At 45.0% G+C, this 16,645-nt stretch overlaps 2 protein-coding genes across 10 annotated transcripts in view; one reads left to right on the forward strand and one right to left on the reverse strand.

Moving 5' to 3' along the window:
- The window catches only part of LOC135515949 (signal peptide, CUB and EGF-like domain-containing protein 1), a 135,137-nt gene extending 131,566 nt beyond the window's left edge, over positions 1–3,571 (reverse strand). For 8 of the 9 annotated variants that reach the window (XR_010451878.1, XM_064939840.1, XM_064939839.1 and 5 more), the window contains exons 1-2: positions 3,427–3,571; positions 1,363–1,485 (exon numbers count right to left, since the gene is read on the reverse strand). Coding sequence is in view for 8 of the 9 variants with exons in the window: in XM_064939840.1 (XP_064795912.1) it covers positions 1,363–1,485; positions 3,427–3,514 (211 nt within the window). In the remaining variant the exon portion in view is untranslated. The remainder of the gene's footprint in view (positions 1–1,362; positions 1,486–3,426) is intronic. The other variant, XM_064939838.1, reaches the window with a different exon arrangement.
- A 784-nt stretch (positions 3,572–4,355) lies between these two features.
- Positions 4,356–16,117, forward strand: LOC135515950 (sorting and assembly machinery component 50 homolog B). The gene is made up of 15 exons (XM_064939841.1): positions 4,356–4,528; positions 4,856–4,969; positions 5,100–5,201; positions 5,330–5,417; positions 5,592–5,698; positions 6,009–6,139; positions 6,692–6,779; positions 6,890–7,018; positions 7,134–7,205; positions 7,299–7,385; positions 7,506–7,576; positions 7,737–7,804; positions 12,551–12,697; positions 14,427–14,568; positions 15,415–16,117. The coding sequence occupies exons 1-15, from the start codon at positions 4,508–4,510 to the stop codon at positions 15,458–15,460; spliced, it is 1,413 nt and encodes a 470-aa protein (XP_064795913.1). The 5' UTR covers positions 4,356–4,507; the 3' UTR covers positions 15,461–16,117.
- Positions 16,118–16,645: the final 528 nt, after the last annotated feature.

Below are 16,645 nucleotides of genomic sequence, written 5' to 3' on the forward strand. Positions count from 1 at the left end.
TCAATATCAACTTTTAGTACAGGCTTTCTAGCAATTCCAGGACGTCTCTCCAATGTCTTAGCTTACGTCCAATGGCGGAGGACGGCCAATAGAATTAGACTGGGGGGCAAATCGAGACAGAGCTATATCAAGTAGACCGCATTGCTGCCAATATGGACTTGCACGCAACTCAACAGAATCAGCAGACACAAAATGGTGGAAATAATAGTCAATCTCCCTTACTCCCTCTCTCCAAGCCAGGTGGGGGATTATTATTATATGTAGGAAGACCGACTCACACAGCCTGAGGCATTTGATAAGTGAGCTAATCAAACAATGACACAGGATCATCTCATTGTGTTCTACCCAGGATGACCAAATGAGAGGTATAGAATCTCTGAATGGGCAATATTCAGGTGAGTTCCTCAAACATAATACCTGCACACTCCCTCTCTCTCTCTGTGTGTGTGTGTGTGTGTGTGTGTGTGTGTGTGTGTGTGTGTGTGTGTGTGTGTGTGTGTGTGTGTGTGTGTGTGTGTGTGTGTGTGTGTGTGTGTGTGTGTGTGTGTGTGTGTGTGTGTGTGTGTGTGTGTGTGTGTGTGTGTGTGTGTGTGTGCGTGCGTGCGTGTTTTTCAGGCGAGGGAGACTGGTACACAGCTGAGCAAACAGCAGAAAGTGTTGGATATAACTCACTGACATACACACAAATACTTAAACAAACAGGAGACACTTGAAAAGGCCTGAACATAGAGACAGTGAAAACCCCTATAGAAAAGGGCCCGTCATCACCACAGTCCTCTCTTGCTCTTCTATCCTGGCTAGCTCTAGGGCCCAATATGACTAATGTATCGTTTTGTGTCCACGCTATTTGCCGTGGTAGCCTATAAGCTGAACTGGCGTTTGCGTGTGCGTGCATAGATGTGTTTCGATTGCATTTGTACGACTAGACAGGCTAGGGTTGGGAGGGAGTGTGTACTGTGCGCTAAGCTAACTCTAGCTCCAGCTGTGGTGTGATTTGAGGCAGAAATGAGTGGAGGTGTGAACGCACAGCCAGGTGCTGCCCCCTCTCACCCTCACACCTTCCCTCAGTCCACTTCCTCCCAGTTAATTAAGAGCGCTGGCGGAGGGACTGGAGTCAGGAAGGGGGAGAGGAGGGGGGATGGGGGTGTTCCTGTGAAACAGCTGTAAAACCTGCCATTACTGCTAAGCCTGTCAGAGAGCAATAGGGGGCGGGTGGAATGAAGTGCGGAGAGGACAGGGGTGTGGGGTGATTGAGGATGATGATTTGGATCGGTGTGGCGGAAGGGGGGGGGGTGATTTAAGCAATATAGAGGGGAGTAATATCACATTGAAGTCATAATAAGACAATGTAGTGAAACTCACCTTCACATTGCTTGCCGTCTCCCTTGTACCCCGGCTTGCAGATGCAGTTGAAGGATTTGGGGGTATTCTGGCAGAGAGCATCAATGTGACAGTCATCCGTGCCTTCAGAGCATTCATCGGCTTCTATAGAAATGGCACAAGGGACAACTGTAAACCACTGGTCTCTAAGGACTCATCAATAGGACTAAGTCTATAAAATAGTGATGATTTTGGTGAGAGGTGAATGGGTTTTGTACAACCTCCATCGAATGTTTTAACCCCGCTCTCTCAGGGAAAGCTCAGTCCTCTTGGCCAAATGCAGCTCCATCCAGATATATACAGGCTGGAAATATTTACTTTAAGATGGCAAACGTCCAAAATGTAAAGCTCCTCGTATAAGACAATAAACTGTCAGGGAGGGACATAGTGGATGGAGGGTGAGGTTTCTTAACTCTATAAATGATACCGGTAGGTTCTCTTGGATAACACTAAAGAGAACAAAACCAATAATAATTTATATGAATGAAATACCATTAGCAGAGAGGTACACTAGTGTATCAGGGCTTAGTGGATGCCTATGGAATACTGAGTGACAACATGGAACCCTAATTGATCAAGTCAATGTTATAGAGTCACATCTGGGGGCTGAATCCAGGGGCCTCGAGCAGGCTAATTCACAGACAGAGAAAGAACGAGAGAGAGAGAGCACAAGTGTAAGAGAGAAAGTATTTATCCAAAATTCTGTTCCCTTTCTCTCCCTAGTGCTGTATCTTGAACTGAGAAGCAGCTACCCTGTCTCCTGTCTTGCCCCTTCCCAGATCAACGAAATGCAATGAAGAAACAATAAAATGTAATTTCAATAAATCTTTTTTATCAAGTGGATGACTGATTTATTTGCTCCCATGTGAGTGCCAGTAGAAATGAAAAATAAAGTGATATAGGAGTAGGCAGTGGAATATAGCCTGTAAAACCTGGACTTGATAGTTCAACTGCCAGGTCTCACTGAGTTGTTGACAGTGAATAGAGAGAGATAAGGCAAGAAACTATTATTGCAGGTTCACCATGGGACTATTTTTATGAAATACCGTTGACTAATAGTTAAATAAAGCCCTCTGCGGTGCTTCAGTGCCCGTCCCAATATTGACTTCTCTCTCATCCATAGTGGGAGGGAGACAATGTGCGCCACTATCCACTGAAAGGTCGTCGATAAGCAGGTTGGGACAGACTCCTCTAGGGACCGCGAAGGCCACCTTTCCAACCAACGTCCATATGGATACCTCTGAGCAGGCAACTGATCCGGGAAATATGCTATGTATCAGCTCATCGGAGGGATTCTTTCAAGCAGAGGGGGGTGAAAAGATGCGTAGTCATATTTTTATTCACACAATTAAAACCAGTCCAGGACCTACTTGACAGATTGATCTACGACGGGTAAAACATTTAAATAGATATCAGTCGACGGACCTCATTTCTTGTACACTCTTCTCACTTGTTTAACATTCAGAAATGGGAATTCAATAAAGCGAAACAAATACTAAACTTGAAATAGTGTTTAGAGTAATATTGTCCAAAAAAAATGGACTAACACGCCGTGTTTTGTTGTCAGTCAAAAATGGGTGATAATAGTTCAGCTCCGCAAGGCCAAATGTAAACGTTTTTGCAGCCTCTGATTTATTTCGCGCGCATATCACGTCACCATTTCAAAGGCTATTATAATTGCTAGATTTGGCTTCAAATGTATATATTTCATTCACTGTTGTGCAAAATCGGTGTTCAGCTATTTCTCCTTTCCATGCTGTTCAAATTATCCATCCTCAACCAAGTGTTTCTCAAAGTAACATGTTATCTCAACTATCTCAACTGTAATCTCAGTCCACAAATACTCTCCAATTCAAATGAATATAATCTACATTAGCCTGTGCATTAAAGAAATCCACTACGTTTCACCTATTCCACGCTGTCATACACTGGTTCAACAGTCATACAACAGTTCAATAAACCATTAACAGGAAAAAAATATAGGCAGCACTAGCCTATTTTAAAAATATGTGTCAAAATTATTAAGAGAGAATGAGAGCTCTTTACCTGCGAGTCCAACATTCCCCATCACCTCACAAGTATTAATGAGGACGAAAAACAAACAAACGTCCCAGGAAAAACAAGCACTTCCCATGGTAAAAGGTGGTGATTGAATGCAGTTTTTTGGTTATGCGTTTCTTTGATAAGAGAACCGTTTTGGTACTGGCAGAGGCAGTAGAAGAGGACAGCGAGACCAGCAGAGCCGCTCTCTGATTGGCTTGCACGCATTTGAAGAGCGGGTTGGAGGTGTAGAGAGAGAAGAAAGAGAGAGAATAAAATTGGTTGCTTTGGTTCAATTGATTACTCAACGCCCGAGACCGCAACCAACCCAGAAAATCATTACACTTGATCAATAAATGTTTTCCGATATTTGTCACGAGCGCGGGGGCCAAATTGTCAGCAGAGGTCTCAATTGCCCATAATGGAACTCATGATTTATCATGATGTAGGCCTAGAAATAAGGTTATACATCTTCAAGTTACAATCGCGGTGAATAATAATGAGAAAAAAAGAGCTCAGATGTAGCTACGTTTTCATGTTTTTCAGATGAGTTGTCCCGCAGGCGCTTATTTCAATAGGCTACATGCGTAGCCAGCCTAATGGGCAGTTTTGGGCACTTCTTAGTTGGTTGTGGTGGGTAGGCATATTCTTGTCATTCTTTGCAATGCAATGTAAATACTTTGAAATAAATTAAGTCATAAGAAGCATACATCTGAAGGGACCAACATTATCTGTAAATATAATGCACGCAAGTGCAACTCCTGCACAGTATTGGACTTGCCACCTTTCAGAGCAGGAACTTTACACAGGGCTGAAGTTTGAGTGTAGGGATACTGTCCTCTGCTGGCCTCGAGACACATTACGTCAGTGCGCTGGTTTTGTCCCGCCCACCTGTCAGTGATAAAGGTACATGTTTGACCAATCACTGTGCAACAAAGCAGGCCTCGCAAAGTGTCATGGCGTCTCCCTTGAAGGGGGCTTGGACCTGGAAAATCTAGCCATTGTCAGTAGTCATTCTCCTCTAAATAGGCCTGTTAAAAAACATTTACTTATCAAACGGGATATTTTTCAAGACAAAGACGTCACCATGGGGACTGTCCACGCCAGGGTAAATCTTCATTTCTTACAACCACGGAACGTGGGGATGAAATTCTGCATGACCTCCCCGTTCAGTGTCTATTGTATGGCGGTGTACCATGGACGAACGCATAGGCCGTGGGCTAGATACATAAATGACATTAATGGCGAAGAGTTGTATGACATGAGGCAAATTGTTATTTTACCATATTTTATGTAATGTTATGCAATATGGATTGTGTCTGATCTTTCAGCATGCTAGCAAATGTACCACCTTGACAGAACGAAGCTAGCTAGGTTGCTATTTAAGCATGGTCATATCTTCACATGATTTTTCTACTTTCTCGACACTATTCAGAGTATGGACCCTCTCCCGATGCACGGGCGTGACATGGGCGTTCATCCCGACGACATGATTGAGGTGCAGGAGGCAGAACATGAGACTAAACAGGAGGTCCTGGAAAACAAAGACGTAAGCATCTCTTATCCAAGCTAACGTTACTCACATTACAAGTTGTTTGTCATCTCATTAGCAAAGGGATTTGAATAATCATTGATCACCTAGTTGGAATGGATGCGGGGAATCTGGCCCTTCATTGCAGGTTGTTGTCCAACATGTCAACATTGAGGGCTTGGGCCGAACGAAAGAGGATCTGCTGGGCTATGAAATCTCAGAGGTCTTCGAAGCTAAAAACCTTATTGATGTAAGTATGAGCACTCTGGACTCCACATACTTGAACATGCACACACAACCTACATACACACTCTCAAATGTTCCCTTTATTTAAGGGGAAACATTTGTGCTAAAAGCAGTTTGTTGGGTCTTTGACAGGTCATGAAGAAGTCTCATATTGCCAGACAGAAATTGCTGCGTCTGGGCATTTTCAAGGAGGTGGAGGTCGTCATTGATACATCAGATGGTACAGTGTGCGCCCATAAACGTGTGTGTGTCTGAAACAATATCACAACCTATCTCAACCATGAGATGTTGCCAATATGAAAGGATAACCAGTAAATAGATATTTGTGTCACTGGAGAGGAGCCCTCTGTTAGTCTAGCTGTGGTCACAAACTGTTTTGGTCTACCCCTCCCAGGTGCGGATGCGTTGCCCAATGGTCTGGATGTGACGTTCGAGGTGACAGAGATGAAGAGGCTGACAGGCAGCTACAACACCATGGTCGGCAACAACGAGGGCAGCATGGTGAGAGAATACACACAGAAACACCCCTCTCTCTCACCCACACACTTACTTACAGGAGAGCTATAACAAAGCATCACACAATATTGTTCATTGAAACCCCTGTTGCAATGACCCAGGGAAGACGTTCCTAAATACAATCGTGTGATATAGAGGTGATTTCCAGAATGTTTGCAGACAGATTAAGCAGCTTCTCTGCCTCATTTTCACTGCAAACACTTCCAAATAGGTGCATTGTGTGGTAATGTACGTTCAGACAGGTGGAACAGGGGTGAGACCCTGACTTGGGAGTAACATTGTCTCTGTCTTCCAGGTGTTGGGTGTGAAGCTTCCTAACGTGTTTGGCCGTGCTGAAAAGTTAACCTTCCAGTTCTCCTACGGAACCAAGGAGACTTCCTACGGCCTGTCCTTCTTCAAGCCCCAGCCAGGCAACTTCGAACGCAAGTACGAACAGTGAACACCGCTGTCCTTACTCTCCGTGTCAGTAGGAACTTGAAATAGCACTTGCAGGCCTCCCAAGTGGCGCAGCGGTCTTAAGGCACTGCATCACAGTGTTGCGGTGTCACTGCAGCCTGTGGTTCGATCCTGCAGCTGACCAGTCGTCAGTTGAATGGTGTTTCCTCCGACACATTGGTGCAGCTGGCTTGCGGGTTAAGTGAGCGGATGTTTAAGAAGCGAGGCTTGGCGGGCCATGTTTCGGAGGACGCATGACTCGACCTTCGCCTCCCCTGAGCCCGTTAGGGAGTTGCAGCGATGAGACAAGATCGTAATCATGAAATTGGGGAGATAAAGGCGGTAAATATTACAACAACAAAATAGCACTTGCGTTGTAATGGCTGCCATTTTGTTTCAAGTTTGATTGTTTCCCTCAGTGGTCATATTGACAGTATGGTATGTTGCCATGGTGATGTATTTATAACCTTTATGTTGAACATATTTCAGTAATGAGACAATCACTGATGGATCATGGCCCTGACAGGTGTTGTCTTGTTGCAGCCTCACTCTAAACCTGTACAAAGTCACAGGCCAGTTTCCATGGAGCTCCCTCAAAGAGACAGACAGAGGAGTCTCCACTGAGCTCAATGTAAGAGGTCTCCTACTGTTTGTGTGGGTCTGTGTGTCTCACATTTGTTGTTTTCATTTTATCTGCCTTGAATTTCCACAGGGATAACTTTCTCTCTCACTCTCCTATAGTTTCCTTTGTGGAGGACCAACCACACTCTGAAGTGGGAGGGTGTGTGGCGGGAGCTGGGTTGTCTGGCACGCAGTGCCTCATTCGCCGTGCGAGAAGAGAGCGGGCACACCCTCAAGTCTGCCCTCTCGGTACAAAGCCCTTTGTCTCTCAGTTCCCTTTATCTAATAATCTTAACCCTTAATGATCTTCACTCTCAAAATAGTAAGAATCTGAGTCAATCCGCTGACCGTAGTTGTCTTGCAGCACACCATGTCCATTGACAACAGGAACTCTGCCATCTTCCCCAAGAAAGGTGCCTTACTGAGGATCAACCAGGTATGTTTGTGTATGTGACTTCCTCTGCATAATACACCACTGTAGATCTATATGAAGTGGCCATGCTGATGTGTGTTGTCTTGTCCTCTGTAGGAGCTGGCTGGCTATACAGGCGGAGATGCAAGCTTCCTGAAGGAGGACTTTGAGCTGCAGATCAACAGACGGCTGGTCTGGGACTCGGTAAGGGAACACTACTCTACTCCCTAATCTGGGGGAAATAGCCAGAACAAATGGAATGTGAATTATGGGGACCTGAGTGTTCAACATGTCATATAACATGACCCTTTTGGCCTCTTTCAGGTCCTCTCTGCCTCTCTCTGGGGTGGGTGTCTCCTCCCCATTGGAGGTAGACCGTCCTCCATCGCTGACAGGTAGGACCACTCCCAACAGATTCATGGCACATGGCTTTGATAGAAATCACTAGGTAGCGTTATTGAGTTAACTCATTCTGTGAAGTATTTATCATTGAGTGTTTAGGGGATGATGTGAGTGACATTTGGCCTGTCATTGACATATTTCTGTATTGTCCAGGTTCTATCTGGGCGGTCCCACCAGTGTGCGAGGATTTGGAATGTACAGCATCGGCCCACAGAGCGAGGGTGAGGTCACGTGCTCTCTGTTTATTTGAACAGGCATGTGTGGTGCACAGGTGTGGGTCAGTAGGAGCCCCATCTGAGACCCATCTGCTAGCCCCGGCTCGCTAGCTGTCTGAATCGCCGTGTCTCCAACCAGCCTCACTACTCACTGGACCCTTATGATCACTCGGCTACGCATGCCTCTCCTTAATGTCAATATGCCTTGTCCATTGCTCTTCTGGTTAGTGATTATTGTCTTATTTCACTGTAGAGCCTCTAGCCCTGCCCAATATACCTTAGCCAACCCTTTAGTTCCACCTCCCACACATGCGATGACATCACCTGGTTTAAAGGATGTTTCTAGAGACAATATCTCACATCACTCAATGCCTAGGCCTACCTCCACTGTATTCACATCTTACCATACCTTTGTCTGTACATTATGCCTTGAATCTATTCTATCTTGCCCAGAAACCTGCTCCTTTTACTCTCTGTTCCGACGTACTAGACAACCAGTTCTTATGGCCTTTAGCCATACCCTTATCCTACTCCTCCTCTGTTCCTCTGGTGATGTAGAGGTTAACCAAGGCCCTGCAGTGCCTAACTCCACTCCTATTCCCCGGGTGCTCTCATTTGTTTACTGTAACCGTATAAGCCTTGGTTTCATGCATTACATTTACATTTAAGTCATTTGGCAGACGCTCTTATCCAGAGCGACTTACAAATTGGTGAATTCACCTTATGACATCCAGTGGAACAGCCACTTTACAATAGTGCATCTAAATCATTTAAGGGGGGGTGAGAAGGATTACTTTATCCTATCCTAGGTATTCCTTAAAGAGGTGGGGTTTCAGGTGTCTCCGGAAGGTGGTGATGATTGACTCCGCTGTCCTGGCGTCGTAAGGGAGTTTGTTCCACCATTGGGGGGCCAGAGCAGCGAACAGTTTTGACTGGGCTGAGCGGGAACTGTACTTCCTCAGTGGTAGGGAGGCGAGCAGGCCAGAGGTGGATGAACGCAGTGCCCTTGTTTGGGTGTAGGGCCTGATCAGAGCCTGGAGGTACTGCGGTGCCGTTCCCCTCACAGCTCCGTAGGCAAGCACCATGGTCTTGTAGCGGATGCGAGCTTCAACTGGAAGCCAGTGGAGAGAGCGGAGGAGCGGGGTGACGTGAGAGAACTTGGGAAGGTTGAACACCAGACGGGCTGCGGCGTTCTGGATGAGTTGTAGGGGTTTAATGGCACAGGCAGGGAGCCCAGCCAACAGCGAGTTGCAGTAATCCAGACGGGAGATGACAAGTGCCTGGATTAGGACCTGCGCCGCTTCCTGTGTGAGGCAGAGTCGTACTCTGCGGATGTTGTAGAGCATGAACCTACAGGAACGGGCCACCGCCTTGATGTTAGTTGAGAACGACAGGGTGTTGTCCAGGATCACGCCAAGGTTCTTAGCGCTCTGGGAGGAGGACACAATGGAGTTGTCAACCGTGATGGTGAGATCATGGAACGGGCAGTCCTTCCCCGGGAGGAAGAGCAGCTCCGTCTTGCCGAGGTTCAGCTTGAGGTGGTGATCCGTCATCCACACTGATATGTCTGCCAGACATGCAGAGATGCGATTCGCCACCTGGTCATCAGAAGGGGGAAAGGAGAAGATTAATTGTGTGTCGTCTGCATAGCAATGATAGGAGAGACCACACTCTGCCAACCCGGATGTCCGAGCCATGTCTGAATCCTGGCTGAGGAAGACCTCCAAAAACACTGAAATTTCCATCCCTAACTATAACATTTTCCGACAAGATAGAACTGCCAAAGGGGCGGTGTTGCAATCTACTGCAGAGAGAGCCTGCAGAGTTCTGTCTCACTATCCAGATCTGTACCCAAACGATTTGACCTTCTACTATTAAAAATCCACCTTTCCAGAAACAAGTCTCTCACTGTTGCCGCTTGCTATAGATGACCCTCTGCCACCAGCTGTGCTCTGGACACCATATGTGAACTGATTGCCCCCCATTTATCTTCTGAGCTCGTGCTGCTAGTTGACCTAAGCTTGATGCCCTCAATCTCACACAAATTATCAATGAAGCTACCAGGTACAACCCCAAAGCTGTATACACGGGCACCCTCATAGATATCATCCTAACCAACTTGCCCTCCAAATACACCTCTGATGTTTTCAACCTAGATCTCAGCGATCACTGCCTCATTGCCTGCGTCCGTAATGGGTCTGCGGTAAAACGACCACCCCTCATCACTGTCAAACGCTCCCTATAACACTTCAGCGAGCAGGCCTTTCTACCTTTTGACCTGGCCCAGGTATCCTGGAAGGATATTGACCTCATCCCGTCATTAGATGATGCCTGGTTATTCTTCAAAAGTGCCTTACTCACCATCTTAAATAAGCATGCCCCATTCAGAAAATGTCAAACCAGGAACAGATATAGCCCTTGGTTCTCTCCAGACTTGACCAGCACAAAAACATCCTGTGGCGTTCTGCATTAACATCGAATGGCCCCCATGATATGCAACTTTTCAGGGAAGTTAGGAACCAATATGAACAGGCAGTTAGGAAAGCTAAGGCTAGCTTCTTCAAGCATACATTTTCATCATGTAGCACAAACTCAAAGTTCTGGGACACTGTAAAGCCCATGGAGAATAAAAGCACCTCATCCCAGCTGCCCTCTGCACTGAGGCTAGGAAACACTGTCACCCATGATAAATCCACTATAATTGAGAATTTCGATAAGCATTTTTCTAAGGCTGGCCATGCTTTCCACCTGGCTACCCATTCCCTGGTCAACAGCCTTGCACCCCACCCCCACAGCAACTCACCCAAGCCTCCCCATTTCTCCTTCACCCAAATCCAGATAGCTGATGTTCTGAAAGAGCTGCAAAATCTGTACCCCTACTAATCAGCCGGGCTAGACAATCTAGACCGTCTCTTTCTAAAATTGTCTGCCGAAATTATTGCAACCCTGTTCAACCTCTTTCGTATCGTCTGAGATTCCCAAAGATTGGAAAGCTACCACAGTCATCCCCCTCTTCAAAGGGGAAGACACTCTAGACCCAAACTGCTACAGACCTATATCTATCCTACCATGCCTTTCTAAGGTCTTCGAAAGCCAAGTTAACAGATTACTGACCATTTTGAATCCCACCGTACCTTCTCCGCTAAGCAATCTGGTTTCAGAGTTGGTCATGGGTGCACCTCAGCCACGCTCAAGGTCCTAAACGATATCATAACCGCCATCGATAAGAGACAATACTGTGCAGCCATATTCATCGACCTAACCAAGGCTTTCGACTCTCAACCACCACATTCTTATTGGCAGACTCAACAGCCTTGATTTCTCAAATGATTGACTCGCCTGGTTCACCAACTACTTGTCTGATAGAGATCAGTGTGTCAAATCGGAGGGCCTGTTGTTCGGACCTCTGGCAGTCTCTACGGGGGTGCCACAGGGTACAATTCTTGGGACGACTCTCTTCTCTGTATACATCAACGCTTTTGCTGCTAGTGATTCTCTGATCCACCTCGCAGACTACACCATTCTGTATACTTCTGGCCCTTTTTTGGACACTGTGTTAACTAAGCTTCAGATGAGCTTCAATGCCATTACAACTCTCCTTCCTTGGCCTCCAACTGCTCTTAAATTAGAAGTAAAACTAAATGCATGCTCTTCAACCGATCGCTGCCTGCACCTGCCCGCCCGTCCAGCATCACTACTCTGAACGGTTCTGATTTAGAATATGTGGACAACTACAAATACCTAGGTGTCTGGTTAGACTGTAAACTCTCCTTCCAGGCTCACATTAAGAATCTCCAATCCAAAATTAAATCTAGAATTGGCTTCCTATTTCCAAACAGCATCCTTCACTTATGCTGCCAAGCATACCATCCTACCGATCCTCGACTTCAATGTCATTTACAAAATAGCCTCCAACACGCTACTCGACAAATTGGATGCAGTCTATCACAGTGCCATCCGTTTTGTCACCAAAGCCCCATATACTACCCACCATTGCGACCTGTACGCTCTCGTTGGCTAGCCCTCGCTTCATACTCGTTGCCAAACCCACTGGCTCCAGGTCATTTACAAGTCCTCGCTAGGTAAAGTCCCGCCTTATCTCAGCTCACTGGTCACCATAGCAGCACCCACCCGTAGCATGCGCTCCAGCAGGTATATCTCACTGGTCACCCCCAAAGCCAATTCCTCCTTTGGCAGCCTTTCCTTCCAGTTCTCTGCTGCCAATGACTGGAAAGAACTGCAAAAATCACTGAAGTTGGAGACTCATATCTCCCTCACTAGCTTTAAGCACCAGCTGTCAGAGCAGCTCACATAACATTGCACCTGTACATAGCACATCTGTAAATAGCCCATCCAACTACCTCATCCCCATACTGTTATTTATTTATTTATCTTGCTCCCCAGTGTATCTACTTGCACATTCATCTTCTGCACATCTACCATTCCATTGTTTAATTGCTATATTGTAATTACTTCGCCACCATGGCCTATTTATTGCCTTACCTCCCTTATCTTACCTCATTTTCACACACTGTATATAGACTTTTTCTATTTTATTGTTGACTGTTTGTTTGTTTCATGTATAACTCTGTTCTTTGTGTCACACTTTATCTTTATCTTGGCCAGGTCGCAGTTGTAAATGAGAACTTGTTCTCAACTAGCCTACCTGGTTAAATAAAGTTGAAGTAAAAAAAATAAACGTTGCCTGGAGTCATGATGATGAAATGTAAGGGTTTACTTGTGTTACTGCAGGTGACTACCTGGGGGGAGAGGCGTACTGGGCAGGCGGGCTCCACCTGTACACTCCTCTTCCCTTCCGTCCGGGCCGGGGTGGCTTCGGAGACCTCTTCAGGACACACTTCTTCCTCAACGCTGGGAACCTGTGCAACCTCAACTATGGTGGGAACCCTGAACTTCATATTAGTCCATGTTCTGTTTTTCATTGACCCCATTAACTAATGATGAGTTACAGTTGAAGTCGGAAGTTTACATACACTTTGGTTGTATTAAAACTCATTTTTCAACCACTCCACAAATTTCTTGTTGACAAACTAATAGTTTTGGCAAGTTGGTTGGGACATCTACTTGTGCATGTGCATGACACAAGTAATTTTTCCAACGATTGTTTACAGACAGATCATTTCACTTATAATTCACTGTATCACAATCCCAGTGGGTCAGATGTTTACATGCACTAAGTTGACTGTTGCTTTAAACAGCTTGGAAAATTCCAGAAAATTATGTCATGACTTTAGAAGCTTCTGATAGGCTAATTAACATAATTTGAGTCAATTGGATGTGTACCTTCAAACTCTGTGCCTCTTTGCTTGAAAACAATTGTAGACCTCCACGTCTGGTTCATCCTTGCGAGCAGTTTCCAAACGCCTGAAGGTACCACGTTCATCTGTACAAACAAATAGTACGCAAGTAGAAGTACCATGGGACCACGCAGCTTTAATACCGCTCAGGAAGGAGACCTGCTCTGTCTCCTAGAGATTAACGTACTTTGTTGCAAAAAGTGCAAATCAATCCCAGAACAACAGCAAAGGACCTTGTGAAGATGCTGGAGGAAACGGGTACAAAAGTATCTATATCCACAGTAAAACGAGTCCTATATCGACATAACCTGACAGGCCGCTCAGCAAGGAGGAAGCCACTGTTCCAAAACCGACATAAAAAATCCAGACTACGGTTTGCAACTGCACATGGGGACAAAGATCGTAATTTTTGGAGAAATGTCCTCTGGTCTGATGAAACAAAAATTTAACTGTTTTGCCATAATGACCATCGTTATGTTTGGAGGAAAAAGGGGTAGGCCTGCAAGCAAAAGAACACCATCCCAACCATGAAGCACAGGGGTGGCAGCATCATGTTGTGGGGGTGCTTTGCTGCAGGAGGGACTGGTGCAATCAACAAAATAGATGGCATCATGAGTTAAGAAAATTATGTGGATACATTGAAGCAACATCTCAAGACGTCAGTCAGGAAGTTAAAGCTTGGTTGCAAATGGGTCTTCCAAGTGGACAATAACCCCAAGCATACTTCCAAAGTTGTGGTAAAATGGCTTAAGGACAACTAAGTCAAGGTATTGGGGTAGCCATCACAAAGCCCTGACCTCAATCCTATAGAAAAAGTGTGTGTGAGCAAGGAGGCCTACAAACCCGACTCCGTTACACCAGCTCTGTCAGGAGGAATTGGCCAAAATTCACTCAATTTATTGTGGGAAGCTTGTGGAAGGCTACCTGAAATGTTTGACCCAAGTTAAACATGTAAAGGCAATGCTACCAAATACTAATCGAGTGTATGTGAAACTTCTGACACGCTGGGAATGTGATGAAAGAAAAAAGAACTGAAATAAATCATTCTCTCTACTATTATTCTGACATTTCATTCTTAAAATAAAGTGGTGATGCTAACTGACCTAAGAAAGGAAATTTTTACTAGGATTTAATGTCAGGAATTGTGAGAAAAAAAAAAAACTGAGTTTAAATGTATTTGGCTAAGGTGTATGTGATTTTCCGACATCAACTGTACTTAGTACATACTGCAAATAAATGTTCAATTGTCTGTTTGTGCATTCTGCCTCTCTTTGTGCCGCCTCTTATGTGTAAGTGTTTCCTGTCCCCAGGAGAGGGCCCAAGAGCACACCTACAGAGGCTGGCAGAGTGTGTCCGCTGGTCGTATGGAGCAGGCATTGTGTTGCGTCTCGGGAACATCGCCAGGCTGGAGCTCAACTACTGCATTCCCATGGGGGTTCAGAGTGGAGACAGGTACAACACACAGACATTTGGAGGAGCAGGTCAGACTCGACTCCTGTAGGCCAGGTCGCAGTTGTAAATGAGAACTTGTTCTCAACTGGCCTACCTGGTTAAATAAAGGTGAAATAAAAATAAATATAGCGCTCTAGAAAAGAGTGAGAGAAGACTCTCATACACTCACAGAGATGCAGTAGTGTTAAGTACTTAAGTAAAAATACTTGAAAGTACTACTTAAGTTGTTTTTGGGGGTATCTGTACTTTACTATTTAGACTTACTTCACTGCATTCCACTTTGCGCCATAGATTTTCCCTGACACCCACAAGTACTTGTTACATTTTGAATGCTTAGCAGGACTGGAAAATGGTCAAATTCACACACATCGCTGATCATCCCTATTGCCAAATGCTTAATTTGTAAATGGTGTTGGAGTTTGCACCTGGCTATCCGTAAGTTTCAAAAAACATAAATTGTGCCATCTGGTTTGCTTAATATAAGGAATTTTAAATGATTTATACTTGTACATTTACTTTGATACTTAAGTATATTTAAAACCAAATACTTTTAATAAAGTTATATTTTATTGGGTGACTTTTGCTTTTACTTGAGTCATTTTCTATTAAGGTATCTTTACTTTTACTCAAGTATGACAATGGGGTTCTTTTTCCACCACTGCAGAGATGATAGAACAAGAGATGAGAAAGGAGAGGTGTTATTGCTGCAATGCCATACTGCTCATATATGCTCTAAATAGACACACAAGCCATAACACCTAACTATACACATTCACCAGGTGCGGCACATAGGTCCCAAAACTTTTTCTTTGGCTCATCTTCCCTCTTTTTCCGACCCTGCCTCAGGATATGCGACGGCGTCCAGTTTGGAGCAGGAATCCGTTTCCTGTGACGTCATCACCCTGCCACCCGGGTCCAGCAGCAGAGAGCACGATGGGAAAGGGAGAAGAGCATTGTCACTTGTTATCCGTTGAGTATAACGCTAGCTGTGGGAGCCTACCAGAATGCACAGTCCTGGAGGAGTGCTCCGCCCCCTTTTTGATATTAACCAATGATATCCACTATGTTTGCTGTGTTACTTTTCCACCAACCAATTACGTTTCTGGCCAAAGAGATTTGGGCGTATATCTCCCCTGCCTTCCAGGACTGCTGAATGCACTATCCATAGGGAAGTGACTTGGTTTTGGTTCTAGATTTATTTTACTGTGTTAGAACTCTTGCCAACTGATTTGTCAATAGAATCCTGTACATGCCAATATGTTGATGCAATAGAAGGGATCAAATTTAATGGGAGAGCAAATAACCAGCACTTTGTTTTGATGACAGAACTCACTTAGCCCATGGAAGGGAATTGACAACTCATGTCGAAACGGTCAGTTCTGCTATTTGACGTGTAGAATTAAGAGTTGACTCCCCCTCTCCACAGCAGCCCCTGTGAATCGGAGTTGGGAACCCCAAGTGTGACCCACCACCAGTGCTCTTACTGTTAGTCTTCTTTTTAATGTTGTCTAAGTTAAGTTACACAATAAATCACATTTGTTCCCCTTAATCTTGTTTTGTGGTGTCTCATACACAGACACACATTTGCGATACTTTATTCAGATCCAAAGTTCTAAAACACCCTCAGACCTGCATTAATGACAGCAGTTACAACACACAGTGTGTCACATACAGGAGGGGTTAAGTCTCACTAGCCAGTTTTATCAGCATGCAGTTATTAAGTCACACTATTGGTAAATAAGTCAACTCCTGATATATTCAATGGCTTGGAAGTGCACCCAACTGTCTACACTTCACTGCAGCATGCAGATATCTAAAGCATGTCCAATTGCAAATAGTGAACTTCACTGCATAGTCAACATTTGACTTACATTGTAATTATAACATATCAAGTATAATCTCATGGTAATCCATCTAGTTTGTACCGATGTAACAGTATAGCTTCCTTCCCTCGCCCTGAACCAGGGACCCTCTGCACACATCAACAACAGCCACCCTTGAAGCAGCGTTACCCATCACACTGCTAACTAGCTAGCCATTTCACATCGGTTACACCGACAATAACTAACCAATTCTA

The sequence above is a fragment of the Oncorhynchus masou genome, chromosome 27 (genome assembly GCF_036934945.1).
Source record: "Oncorhynchus masou masou isolate Uvic2021 chromosome 27, UVic_Omas_1.1, whole genome shotgun sequence".
NCBI classification, from domain to species: domain Eukaryota; kingdom Metazoa; phylum Chordata; class Actinopteri; order Salmoniformes; family Salmonidae; genus Oncorhynchus; species Oncorhynchus masou.

Excerpts from the sequence above, each read along its gene's own strand:
- LOC135515950 (XM_064939841.1), top strand. The coding sequence starts at position 4,508 with ATGGGGACTGTCCACGCCAGG. Across the intron at positions 6,780-6,889 it reads GAGTCTCCACTGAGCTCAAT|TTTCCTTTGTGGAGGACCAA; the intron begins GTAAGAGGTCTC and ends ACTCTCCTATAG. Across the intron at positions 12,698-14,426 it reads CCTGTGCAACCTCAACTATG|GAGAGGGCCCAAGAGCACAC; the intron begins GTGGGAACCCTG and ends TCCTGTCCCCAG.